Raw genomic sequence first — 14386 nt, 5'->3', positions numbered from 1 at the left:
CTGAGACAGACATGTCAATGTGCACAATACCTACTAATTTTGATAGTCCGATCTGGGATAACTATAACCTGATCTTTCAAAATATGTCAGCATTATCTAGCACTTCAAAACAGGCCAACAATTTCTAGTTAGAACCCATATAATTAGAAATACAATTACTGAGCACCTATAGAAAGTTTGCTTTAAGTAACTTGCCCAACATCACATAGGTTACTGTAGCAAAGGCAAGGATAGAATCCAGGGCAGCCTTAAACTGTCTGAAACATGAAACTGACCTCTTCCCACAATCCCCTTGTTCACACTACACATCTTCCAAAGCATACAATAAATTAGGGAGGAGTCCTACAGTCACCCTTCTTCAGTGTACAACCCCATTTCATTAATAAAGCAGCTACCTCTGGGGGGGTGGGGGGAGGAAGAGAGCGAGCGAGAGAGCATGTATGTTAAATTAAACAGTTTCAAACCACAGGGGGATAGGGAAAGTTAAAGCTGTACAGGCAACTCTAATTCCACCATTTCCTAAATTTACAGCATTTGACTTTGCAGCCTTAATATTATTTTTAGACGTACTTTCTTCCCCTCCGATTGTGAGCGTGCACATAGAACAACCTTTATTAGCTATGTGACAAGATGAGAGAACAACTCAGTTCGACTCAGAATCTAAACTGGGTTTGAAGGCCTGGTAATTAGAAACATCATTTTTTAAACTTGTAAACCAAATATATTTTAGTCCTGGGGTCCCTCAATACCATTATGACGACTAAGTATGTAAATAAATATATAGTGTCTATGCAAAGTTTCCAAACAATTTTACTAGGACTTTCCTCTAGACTATAATTTTAATCCAAAGTTCTTGGGAAAGGAAAACAACAGACCGGCAGACAGAAAATATCAGTTAACAGCAATATTGTTATTCCTCTTATAATATAACAGTAATGTCAAAATATGAAGTTGAACAAATTTAAGAATTAACTTCTCTTACAACACGGAATATTACAAAGTAATGAAATCTCCCACCAGCCTGGCACTAAACAAAAGCATTGAAGTATCTTCTGAGACTTCACTAACAGACCAGCACAGATCAAACTGAAATTATTTTACAACAGTTCTCAGTATTTCCTACATTTAGTGCATAAAATATCTTAGAGAAATGCTCTGGTTCATGACTAGCCTCTTAAGTGGTATAGTAAAACAAATACCAATACCATTTTCTGCATGGTGTATTGTATGTTACCAAGCAGACAGATGCTTAAATCATCACTTAAGCCAGACTAAATATGATTTTCCACTATACAATTAACATTTACCAAGTATGGAATGAAGGCTCTAACTCCTTTGTCCAAAACTGATTTCAGTGTTGAAAAGTGTATATAGCTATACTAGGTAACAATTCCTTTCCTCTGTCACTTCAGAAAGATTAGAAAAAAACCCCTCTTTCCACCCCCTCCTCCTTCCCGCCCCCCAGTGCCTGGCCTCTTGGGAATTCCTCACTACTGCATAAAAATTGAATGAAAAAAGGTTTATAACTCATTGAATCCTAATAATATGACTGATCAAGTATCAAATTAAAAATAAAACATTGCTGAACTCTGTGCTAGCCTTTCCTGCATTAAGTATGATTAAAGTATATTCTCCATTTTCCTGACGGAAACAGAATTTTAAATGACTTGCTCTTACCCTGGTCAGTCATAATCTTGGCCAGATACAATTAGCTTTTTGTAAAAGATACTATCTTGCTACTGTGAAAACTTGTTTCTATGAATTAAATAGCAACTCTTATTAAATGTATAAATATATCTGGCTTCCTTAAGGAATACTGTAATAGCTATGGCAGTACTATTGTACCAAATAATGAAATGTATAAAACTTATTAGCAGAAGATCATCTAATGGGAATTTTCTTGCATGGCAAGACTGCCTCTTTATCTAATAGCTGAACTGAATGACTAAGGATTTTACTGAGGAAAAATAAATCCAGAATTCAGCTTGAAAAGATTTTGCTGACAGGTTTTTTAAAAAAAAAAACCTTGTTTGGGACACTATTGCAGATACAAGATGTTAAAAATTCAATAAAATAGCTATCCTGGAATAACAACACTGAGACAGCTGATTATCAGAGAAAAGAACAAAGATTAACTGTCTACCAAGAAAATGGGAACAGTTGCCCTCAACACACAGGTGACTATTGGCACCAGCATTCATAAATCCCTGAAGTGACAAAGAGAAGAGTACTGACAGCAAATTTATTTAACAATTTAGAAATGTCTATCAAGTAAATCTTGTGGTGTGAATATATTCCCTGGAAAATCTCTAGGGAGAAAAATAGATTCTATGATCTTGACTCTAACGTGAATGGTGATAAAACTAAACTAATAAATCAGCACCTTATAAAATCTACAAAAAAGAATAGATGTACTTAGCCTTTTTAATTTGACAGAACCTGAGAAATTTCCCCCTAATCAGTAATTTCAGGCTACTGTCACCATTTTGTGAACCTTTCCAATTCTCAATTAACCTTGGGCCAGTGCTTCAAATTTTCAGAAATTCAACTGCCCGTCAAACTTTAGAAACAGTTACTATTATCTTGTGATATGTAATTCAAGATGCTTTCAAGGAAGTGAGGGCAAGCTGCAGGCTTGATGAAGAACATGTTTGAAACAGTTTAAGTATATGTTCTATCTCATTCATTCATCGGTAATTCTCTGTGCCAATTTGAAATGGCAAATTTTCAGTATGCAATTTAGCAAAACACTATACCAGTCTAAGTGCTGGAAAAAGGTTAAGCAAATAATAAGTGCACTAGATAATTCCTAGTGTTTCAGAACTGAGAGACATCACTTCACTGTCACCTCTTACTTAAAAACTATCCTCCTCCTCTTATGAAAGGGTTGCTCAGACCATTAGTTAAGCAACCTGTTTAAAAGGTAAAGTCTAGTCAAATGTCAGAGCTGCACTCATTTACAAGTTTGCCAACCTAATTTTCAGAAGTTAGTTTACTAGGATCAAGATTTATATTTTAAGACAGCATTCTTAAGATACTGAAAAATATCCCATATCATAAATTAATAATACCCAGGTAGAAAATGAATCATGCTGGTACTTTTGGAATAAGCTGACAGTTCTCGTAACTTAAGCTAACAGAATGGTTCCAAACGTTTACTGACAAAATACCAAGAGGTACAGGGGGAAGTCAACTAACTCCAGGGGGCTGGGTCACCATGCTGCAGCAGCTTGAATAAGTGCTATGATTGGGATTTGTTTAGCCTTGTATTAGTAGGCTACTCCTGCAGCTGGCATCATTCGGGGAGTCACCTATTGCTGTATTTGCAAAAGTAAAGAATTGGAGTTTTGGGGCAATGGTTATAAAACTGAAAGATGCATAGTACTATGCTGACCACTGAGATTAGCCTCAGACCTTCTCAGCAGAGCAATAATAGGAATACATGAACCACCACCGTCACATCACTCCTCCTTGATCTCATTATGGCAGCAACCAGGAGAATCTTGATCTATAATATTACCATGAAAAGAGAAGTTTCAAGAACCACCATATTTGCTCACATATCCCACGACCCCAAATAAGATGCACACTTTGTTGTAGGACACCAAAATGAAGAAAAACGGTTTTCCAGAGTGATGGCTGATTCCTAACTGCAGGGGATCATGATCGTATGACTGAATCCTGACTGGTGTTGCTCAGGCAAAAGGTAAAATGCCACTGGTGCCATGGTAGAGGTTAACTGCCATTGGTGAATTGGCAGCAGCTACTGGCGGATCACTCAGCCAAAGGCTACTGCCAATTTTGCAGAGCTGTGAAAGGGTTAACACTGTAGCTCTGACCCCAAGGCTGACAGAGGAAGCAGCAATTTTACAGCATTTCCATGTATCTACTCCAGCACAGAAAATCAGCTTTCCCACTTAAGATGCACACCACAGTTTTTAAGGGCTGATTTCAGGGGTAAAGATAGGCATGGTATGTAAGTAAATATAGTAGACTAATACTGAACTTGAAAAAAAATCATCTCTGAATAAATATATCTGGTAAGTCTCAGGTTTCAATAATATTTTTGAGTATTTAGAAGTCAGTGATAGCTGATTTGGGAATCTGAACAGTTAAAACAAATATTATATTTAGACAAGATTTCTGTAAGCTAGAGTTACCCATCTGGGTTTTCCCAGACATGTCCTCTTTTTAGTCCTCCAATCTCTGCCCAGGCGAGTTTTTCAAATTTGACCAAACATCCGGGTTTGGGAGTAAGGGGAAACAAAATGGGCAGGGGCAGGGTGCTGGCATATCACTGCCTCCCCTCCCCCAGTCACATTCCCCCCATCCCCGACAGGTGTCCTCTTTTTTGGAACTGAAAATATGGTACCCTATGTAAATCATCAATTAATTTGGGCACATGGTTAAGTTCATGCCAATTCAGAACAACTCTGATGCATATGCTGGATTTGAATCCAATACCATGTAAGCACATACTTAAATGCTTCCTTCTTTGGATTGCTTTCCTGATTTGTGACCTATTAACTTGAAAAACTGAAATGACTTCACTAGTTTCAGGGTTAGCAGTCAGATTAGGTTTGCAGGATTTCCCATGTAGAACTACAAAATCTCATTTAAAAAATTAACATCTCCAACTATGAGCTTTCAACAAATAATTTTTAAAAAGTTCTTTTTAACAAAAAAAGCAACACATAACTGACTGCTCTGCCCTGGAGAGAGCTTGATTCTGAACAACGTGATGCCGAGGATTCAGTTCTTCTTGTTCAGAATTAAAAGTTCTGTATCCCTTCATCTGTTTTTGCACCACGCTGTTTTCTAGACATGTGCCAGTACCAAAAGACCAACATGCTAATTACTGTAATACTGTACAGTCAAATGTGAGCTGAAGGAAGTCACGGTCTTCGCCCATTCTGAAATGAAGCTGATAACGTAGGTGAGACTGAATAGTACAATTCTGGATTTAGTAGAGTCTTCTGACTAGCACTAGAAATGGTATGGAATTTTTACGTTAGGTAAGCAAAAAAATAACCATTACAGAAGTCTACGACAGTTCAGAGTTTGTTTGGGTTTTTTAAACCTTCCAAGACACTTGCCCCGTCATAAGAAGCATAATCAAAACTCCTAGATGGAAATTCTCTAAACCAAAGATATGGTCCAGGAAGTAAAGTCAAATTTCATTTCTAAATACCTAGAAATTAAATTCTATTTGGAAGCCAACACTGGCACCTACAAACTAATACTGCTGGATTAAATCCATAAACTTAACTTTAAATGCTGAAACTCAAATGGCATATAATAAGTGGGCCTTTATAAAAAAGAATTTTAAATATTAATTTAAAATTCTACTTTTCAAATGACTGCATCCATAGCAAATTAATGGAAACCAGGGATGTTTTTAAGAGATGGACTGCTGATATCCTCAAACAGATTGCTCTGCCAGGCTACTAATTTCCCTAGATAAAACATCACTCGTATGATATCAGCATTTCCAGTGAAAGAACTGAAAGCATCATGCATTTGAAAAGATCAAGTCTCCAATAAAAAGATCACATATTTTTATAGAAATGTAAAAAGATACCAAAAACCCTGAAAAATATTTTTAGTTATGCTTTGTTGTATAAGTATAGCATTCTGAATCTTGGCAGATATATTTCCGTTAGCTGATTAGCACTGGCAATTTAGCACTCCATTTCAACTAGCAATTTGAAATAGCAACTGCACCAGTGAAGACAAATTAAACTCATATTTCAATCAGTACTTATGTCACATTCTCAGAAAGAAACAGAAAATTAGAAATGTGATGGCACTCCTAAAAGAGCTTTATACAAGCTATGTGACAAAATGAGATTTTCACAGATACAATACATAAATCTGATGCAATAAGAATGGAAATCATTTCTACTTATAGAGTGCTTTTTATGTAATGTCAGAATCACAAGGTCTTTGCATATTTAATGACTGAGGCCCCCTCTACACGTTACATTTATGCCACGGTTAATGTGTTAATCATGGCATAATTGGCAAGAGTGCTACATGTGCACCAAATTTAAGGTGCCAAAGAATGGCAAACCAGCCATAAAAATGTTCTACATATAACGTAGAACGTTTTACGGCTGGTTTGTATGGCGCCTTAAAATGTTAGTGTGTGGCAGGTTTGGGGCCAGGGCCAACTATCAGCTGATTGCCAGCTCCAGGCCTAGAACCACACGGGGAACCAGAACCAGTCACAAACCTGCAGGCACTTGACTTTTCCCAGTACTGGGGGAGTCCAAGATCATGATCCTGGGTTCCCCCTGCACTGGTAAGCAAGACAACATTCGGGATCTGATTCCCAATCCCCCCAAAAAATCACACCTCCTGACAGGCACATATGGTACGGCAGGAAGTGTATTTGTTGGGATTGGGGATCAGATCCCAAGGCACCTTTAAATAAACGTGTGCCAGGGGCCTAAGATTCACCTCTCTGGTGAGGTAAATGCACAGCGTTTTATTTTAAAGAAATATGGTAACTTAAAAGTAAGTGATTGATGCCAACTGTAGAAGAAATGGATTCCAGACTCCCCATCTTAAAAAGTGCTTTGTCTGAATTATAAGCAATTTGCCATGTACTAGCCAGAGGAATAAAAGCTTCCTAAAATAGGGCGAGAAATACTGATACAAAACATAGTGCTTATCATTGTCCAGCAGAAATGGCCAGGTGAAATGACAACCACCTCCTCCCAGTTACTGGGATGCCAGAAGTGCCAGGATTTCTACTAGAATATTATTCCTTCACCTTGCTCAAGGCAGTTGCAAGGTGGGATCACCATTCCTTCCAGCCTCCCCATAACTGCCAGTGTTCTGAATAGTCAGTTTACTCTAGTGGAGCTTAAAGCAGCAAGCAGTGGCTAAGGCTCAAAGCTGCCTGTAGGCTTAAGAAAATACTGCATCAGTTCACCTCCTGTTTGCTTTTGTAAGGTCATCTTCACAACAACAAGCATGAAAAGCCTTTTTTTTTTTTTTTTAAATGGAAGTTGGCAAGCTGTAGAAGTCTATACCACTCACCTGGAAAGCTCACCTGGGAAAGTGGATTTCTCAAGCCCTGCTTAATCATAGCATCTAAATCATTTTGTTCTCGTTACTATGAAGTCCAACTTTCAATCTTTCAAAATGAGATGAAACTATTTCAAAGATTAACAAAATATAAACATTTAAGTAAGTTATCCAACTGATGTCTTTACCAAGCAAGACCTCTCTGACTATACAGGTTTTCCTCACTTTATGCGGGTTCTGTATGTGTAAATTCACTCTTACATGATGACCCTTTTTATACAAAAAATTCATATGCAAGGTAAATTCACTCTTATGTGATCAGTATGGTGGAAGCCCACAGTCAGCTGCTTTGTGCAGTGCCTTGTGGGAGTTACGCACACCAAGATATAGTCTCCTGCGTGGATCCGTGTTCCTTGCTCATTATCTGCGACGTGTTTCTATAGTTGCCATCCCCATTATGTTAGTGCCCTGTGCTTGTGTGTACTGTCTGCTGTTGGCGAGTATCAAAATCGTCTTGTAAAAGTGGTAGAAATGGGTGTGAGGGTCAGTACAGTCGAGGTCTTGGAATGCATCCCTATTTGTTACATTGTAAAGTGGGTTCCCTTTATGTGAATTTGAGTTACGCATTATTTTCCAGGAACGCATGTACAGCATAAAGCAAGGAAAACCTGTACTTCTATGAAAGCAGGCTGGTCCCAGATTTGTCTGCTTCTGCACAGACCCTCATGATCTTTGTACCATCTTATAACCAAGACCCAATTGAGTTTCTTTTGTAAATACTGTCCTAAAATGCTATGTGCAGTCAGATATGCACAGGATGTGCGGAAGCCTGAAAGAACAAATGTAAGCACCTAAAGCTGGATTGTTTGCACAGGAGCAGAGGGGGCCAGCCTTTTTGGCAGGCATGCCACAAGTTAGCTACACACCCTCCCCAATTGCCACTCCAATCCCCTTCTACTGCCCAATCTGCTGCTGTACTTTCTGCTCCCAAGCCCTGTCCTTTCTGCCTGATCTGCTGCTTCTTTCCCTGTGCTCCTGGCCTATTTGTTCCTTTGCTTTCTACTCCCTGCCTTGTCTGCCACTGTGTTGCAAGTCCTCTCCTCAATCTGCTGAGTACTACACATACAGGCTGCCTGCATCACTTGTGGCATCTGTGCAGCAGGCTGGCCACCGCTGTACAAGTGTATGCTCTAGTGCAAATTCTTTTCAACATCAACTGCTGAATTTCATTTGGTAGATAAGTAAAATAGATTTCACTTTTTTTTCCATAATTGAATTGTATGATTTATAGTTTAATCTCTATATGCCCTGAAATGAAAGCATGTGAAAATTATTATATTCATCTACTTTAAACACACATGCTATCCTTTATATGGCTGCCTCATATTTAACTGTGCTGTTTTCTGCAGTGATTTCTCCATATTAATAAATTATTATTACCTACTGACCACTTTAAAACCTTTTAATGTTGTGCCTGTTGATGTTTATTATGCCACATGATAAACATGTGCCATGAGCGACAACATTCTGGTCAAAACAGAAGAGTTGGATGCAGAAAGATTCCCCACTGATTTTAGGAAAACTGTCTTTTCCTATCTCTACCATACAGGATAACATCATAACCCTTAAGAGTACTGGCTGTACGATTTCAGTAACACATTGTACAACGCAAGTAAAAAGTAAAAACAGTCTCACTTGTGAAATATGGTTGATTGAAGATTCCATACGCCGCAGCTGGGATGCCTGAATATCCAGCATTTGGAGAACATTGTTAGCCAAGGTGTTGATCAGATAGGCTACACTTGCTAAGGACTGGGTAGTGTAGGCTTTGGTTTCTTCTAGGGCCCGCTGTTTATCTGCTGACTAAAGACAGAAAAAATGTTTATTACAAGAACCATCAGACATGAAGGCTTTGCATATAAGCTTCCTCTCTCTTTCTAAACGATAGGATTTTTTTGTTTTATACAACAAACACAATTCTCTTAATTTATCATTCTTAAATCACTCCAACTTTCCTTCATTTAATTTTTTTCTTAATTTCTCCAAATAAATTAATTTAATTATTGTGCTTTTAAATTTTATAAAATATATTTTGAAAAGTATTATACATATATATTCAGATAGCCTGACTGAAGAAACTTCTAAAATATACTACCACCATATAAATACCACACTTTCCATTAGTTGATCTCAAAGCTCTTCACTGTCCTTAAATACTGAAATTTCTAATGCTTATACTCATGAGTCTGTTCATTTAGCCACCTACAGATATATTCTCATTACAGAATTTTAAGACTCATCACCAAACTTTGTATTCCTTAATTAGGTTTTACACTATATGCCTGAAATAATCTACAAAATAATATAGTCTTCAATTCCACTATTTTTCAGACTCTAAATGCCCTAAATAGCCAGTAAAAATGGAAGCAACTCTTCATAATAGAGGACCTTTAAGTATTTTCCTAAGATATCAAAAAAGTAGCCACTTGAACATATTCTTCGGGGGGGGGGGAGGGGATGCTTTGTCTCCTCCTACTTTTTGTCAATATAGCCATATATTTACAGTTAATTTGTTCCATTTTTTTTGGAAGTTGATCAAAGCACTAAGGATACCAACCAGCAGATCATCACTTAGAAATCTAAGAACACACACATTTTTCAAACAGCTCCAAAATTAATAACTTAAGGGTTTGGCCCTTCATTGACATCTAAGCATTGCTTGAAATACAACAGCTGTCAACTGTTTCATGAAAAAAATATGAGAGGCTGACTTTTAGTCTTTTAAGTCCAACATATGCAAGAGCACACATTTGGATGAGGCTGTTCCTACTTTCAAAATGCAGCCACAAAGTATCTCTCAGTACTGGACTTCACTTCTTCTAGGACAGTGAGACCAACCTCATTCAGACCTGCAAGCCAGATAAGTTCAGGATCAGTCTGGGGGACAAATGAAGCCCACGAGCTGATCCTTTATGCTAAAGCCAAAGCAGAGTCAGTTGGGGTGGACACTACATGCCTGAACTGGCCTCATGCTATGTGCAGCTCTATGGGGCTGTATGCAGTGCATGGGGCCAGTGTATGGGCCCAATCCAGACCAGCCCCATAGGCACTAGACCAGTTTAGGCAGGCCAACACTTACTGAATTCAGTATATGAGTCTGGTCTAAGAGCCACAGGCAGCACTGCGAACCAGACGATAGGGTTACACAGGCTAGATCTGGCCCATGTGCCATATCTTTGACACTCCTGTAGTACAATTTTGAGTTTTCTTTTTGTTTGTTCATGCATAAAGCCATTCATACCACAAAGTAGTCAAGAACTGGGGCAATATCTACATATCTGTTTCTAAATCCTAAGAGCTAAATTTGCAAGTCTGCAAGAGAAATACCCATGTCAACTTTCACACAATATTTTAACTCAACCTCAACAAAGGCAAGCTTACAATAATACATCTTCCCACTACCTCTGAACAAGCATCTTTTTGCCCCTACTCACAACAGTGATTACTTGCTTGACTTGGTAGCTTCCCTTATTTCAGCCAATACAAGCATCATCTCCTTAACCCACTTCCAAGGAAAAAATAAATAGTTACAGTTGCTCCTGTTTAACCACACAAGAAACCCTGTCTCCCTGTCTCCTCCTCTGCATCCAGGCTTTTACAGTGAAACAAAGCACAAGGGAGAAGCTGGAAAGGAGAAAGAGGACCTGGAAGCAAATTCTGCCTGGCTATCCCATTTCTCAAACATCCAAGAGCTGAATTAATAATATGAATTTGAAGAGCTTTCCAGACAACTACTGGAAACAGATATGATGATGGGATCTGTATCAATATTGTAAGAGAAAAATATCATTTTATTTTATTTTTTACTAAAAAGCCCTTTTCCTTCCATTATGTTCAGCTGTTAGGAAGCAAGAAAATGTTATCCTGGAACCTACTTAAGAACTTACTTGAATATGCTCTGAATATTAAGATTTTTATATATTTAAACTGCCCAAAGGATCACCAGCTTAAAGAGAGCAAAGAAATAGATATCCTCTCTGGCTACAGCACAGATTTCTCCCCTTTCCTCACTCTACTTCCCTGCAAACAACTTCAGCTCAGTTTTTCCAAGGATATGTAACCCCACTACAATTTATTTATAGTCAGACAATTTGACAATTTCTAAAAAGCCTGTGAATCACAACACTGAAACTGATGGGAATATCTTGCTGGTTTCATTCTTCAGCAGCCTGGAAAGTCTATTAATAGAACTAGAAATCCTGATTTAAGTTAACATACTGTACATTCTGACTAGCTGACATCAGAAATGTGCAAATACAACAAGGACTTTCATAAATTTCATGGTCATTAGTAGTCAAACTGTTTCAGAACAAGAGACAGGCAGTTTATAATTTAAAAAAAAATAATTAGCATACGCTTTGACCTTACTGCTTCAAGAAACTTACAGTAAATATGAATTTAAGCTCAGGGCTAGATCTTTAGTTAGTGAAAACTAATATAATTCCACTGAAGTCAGAATCAGGGTGAATAAAAATAAATGTTTAATAAAAAACTCAGATTTTTGTATTTAATTGCATTTTTTAATTTTTAAGATGCTTTTTTTTTAAGTATATAAAGTTAGTTTTAATTTAAGATACATTAGAGCTCAAAAATATCATCATGGAATAGGGATTAAAGCTTTTAATTATACACTATTTGAGACAATATATTCATGCAACTTTTTTAGAAAAGTTTTATAAATAGGTCACAACAGGCCATGGACTATATTAAGGGCCCAATCTTATGGGGTTCCCAGAGGCCCCTCTACAGATTAGTAAAGATTAAAGAAAACCACTGTACCCAATGGGACTCAGTGCTCAGTCTAGAAGATCCCATTAAGCATCTCTGTGATGCTTAGTTTTAGGTCTCAAACTGGATGTGCGTCTCCAGAGATAACATCCTTGTTAACAGCAGTATCAAGAACCAACATGTAAAGAAAATTCTTGTCGGCAAATTAAATTAGAAAATGGCATGAGAGTATCAAGAAATCACAAAAAGCCACTAATAATGCAAGTACTGAAACCAGATAACATTCTAATAACTAATGGAGTAAGCAGACTTGGCAGTCATGGTCCCTTCTTGTGCTATTTTTTAAATTGTACTATTCTTCAGTCACAGGAAATTATGTTAATCCAACTAGCAATCTGGATTTTGAAACAGCTACAGACAAACTATTGTCTTTAGGGTCTTGATGGTAGCAAGAGGCTTAAGTGAATTTTAAAAATATATCGTTGATCCAGAAGAGAACAATTTTGGTGCATGTTTATATCATTCAGATTGTTGCAGTGAAAAGAACTACAACTTCTGACCTAACAATAAACCAAAATCTCTCTTTCAAAGAATTTTAATGTAACCTCTTATATTAAATTTGAGTCAACAGTTTACACAAGCTTCAGAGCAGCAATGGGTCATTCTAAACCAGAACACTTTCACAAACTAATAGGGAAACCTCATGCAAGTGGAGACAGAGGTTCAACAGTTTAATATGGGATTAATTGCATGAAATGGCCAGAACCTAATCAGCTCCTTGTGAGTAAGCAGATCGTCTAACATATCCAAAACAGGATTTTCACTCATTAAAATCTATATATTTCTAAATTGGACATCAGAAAAACATCATGCTGAAATCTCACCTAAAACCTCTAAGACATGTTTCAACAAGTCAGACCAAAATGTACTTCTTTTGGTCACTGCTAATAAAAGCTCATTTGCAGCTTCTGTTAAGCAATGGTAAGTACAACCTATCAAGACTTCTGCAAAAGTTAGAAGCCTGGGACGATCTAGTTAGGGATGGTCCTGCTTTGAGCAGGGGGTTGGACTAGATGACCTCCTGAGATTTCGTCAAACCCTAACTTTCTACGATTCTATAACAATAAATGTCTTTTGGCCCAAACCAGAAAAAGCTGTAAGAGCACAATATTACTGGTAAGAAGAATCTTTGGCCTGGGCGTGTGAAGGGGAGAGGGCAGAATGTTTCATCTTTAAACATTTTACTGAGCTTGACTGTGACCCAGGCTAACGATGAATAAAAGCTACCTGGACATTGTTTAACGGCATCTGAAGCTCTCTCTGCCAAAGCTCTACATGCAAGCCTTTAGCTTACTGCTCATTCAAAACGCACTCCTGCACTTTTGATATATCAACTATTGTGCAAAAATATAAAGTCACTGCAATCAAGTCTGGTAGGTCAAGATCCAATACATCGCAAAAGAAAAGGAAAAACTAGGATTATTCTTATAAGATCAGGCTTCTGAATATTGTAACCATAACCCTACTTACTGCCTTTAGTACTAGGAGCATTCTTCATCTTTTGCAGTCATTGAATTTGGCCTATATTGTCAAGAATCATTCCATAGCCTTGTTGATTGCTGCACTCAAATTTATTTTCCCCAAATTAAAACCCCATGTGGCCTCAGGGAACACACACAAAAAAATAATTTTATTTTATACAGCAGCTGCATTTCATGCAGCAAACAATAAAAGCTATGGGAAAGCAGAAGACATCATTATGAAATGCCCAAAATTACTAGCTTACAAACTCAGAATGAGAAACAAATATAAATGGAAAGAAATCTCTTTTATTCAGATGCTAATTCAACGTACCAATTAATTTACCTGAATATTAGTTAAATAAAGAAAAGCGATACCTTAGAATCCTGGGATTTTAATGGTGAAAGTCTAAGTATAAACTTAGATATCAGTTCATTGTACTCTACTGATTCCAAACCAGATTGATATAATACTATATACTAAAGACATATTCATTGCCAACAGTTGTAAGTGTAGGTTTCCATAGAACATAAAGTTTTGCTTTTAAGCCAGGATAAACTCAGAAGGCAGAGAAAGAGGCTCTCAAATCTGAGATTATCCTCATATCAGTTGCAAATGAAGCTCTTCTATCTGTGTTGCATTTGACACGCTGAAGATTCTTTTTGAATGAAAAAGATAAAGTCAAGCCCACTAGTAGTACCATTTCACTGCTCTGCTGCTCCTAAGCAACTGCTGCTGTAAAACAGGGGTTTTCAACCTTTTTGGATCAGTGTACCCCTGGCAGACAGACATGGGGGGGGGGGGGGCCGCACTCGGCTAAGCATGGAGCGGCAGCAGCCGCCATGTGCGAGCTTCCCCCACCCCCCACGTCTGGCCAGGTGGGTGGCGCCTGCACGGCAGTGCTCCGTCCCTGCCCGCCTGTGCGCACCCTCTAGGGACTTCAAGTGCCGTCAGGGGTATGCGTACCCTGGGTTGGCAAGCACTGCTGTAAAAGGAAGTGGGTGGCTGACTACGCAGAAGGTATAACTATCCAGGAAAAAAG

At 38.0% G+C, this 14386-nt stretch overlaps 1 protein-coding gene across 9 annotated transcripts in view; it reads right to left on the bottom strand.

Moving 5' to 3' along the window:
• ABI2 (abl interactor 2) overlaps positions 1-14386 on the bottom strand; it is a 105802-nt gene that overhangs the window by 55910 nt on the left and 35506 nt on the right. For 8 of the 9 annotated variants that reach the window (XM_059727090.1, XM_019491996.2, XM_059727091.1 and 5 more), the window contains exon 2: positions 8731-8898. In XM_059727090.1, the coding sequence (XP_059583073.1) occupies positions 8731-8898 (168 nt within the window). Of the gene's footprint in view, positions 1-7047; positions 7164-8730; positions 8899-14386 lie in introns of those variants that run through there. The other variant, XM_019491994.1, reaches the window with a different exon arrangement.

Source organism: Alligator mississippiensis, chromosome 4 (assembly GCF_030867095.1).
Source record: "Alligator mississippiensis isolate rAllMis1 chromosome 4, rAllMis1, whole genome shotgun sequence".
Taxonomy (NCBI): domain Eukaryota; kingdom Metazoa; phylum Chordata; order Crocodylia; family Alligatoridae; genus Alligator; species Alligator mississippiensis.
Note: the sequence above shows the minus strand (reverse complement) of the source record. Positions and strands in the feature narration are given on the sequence as shown.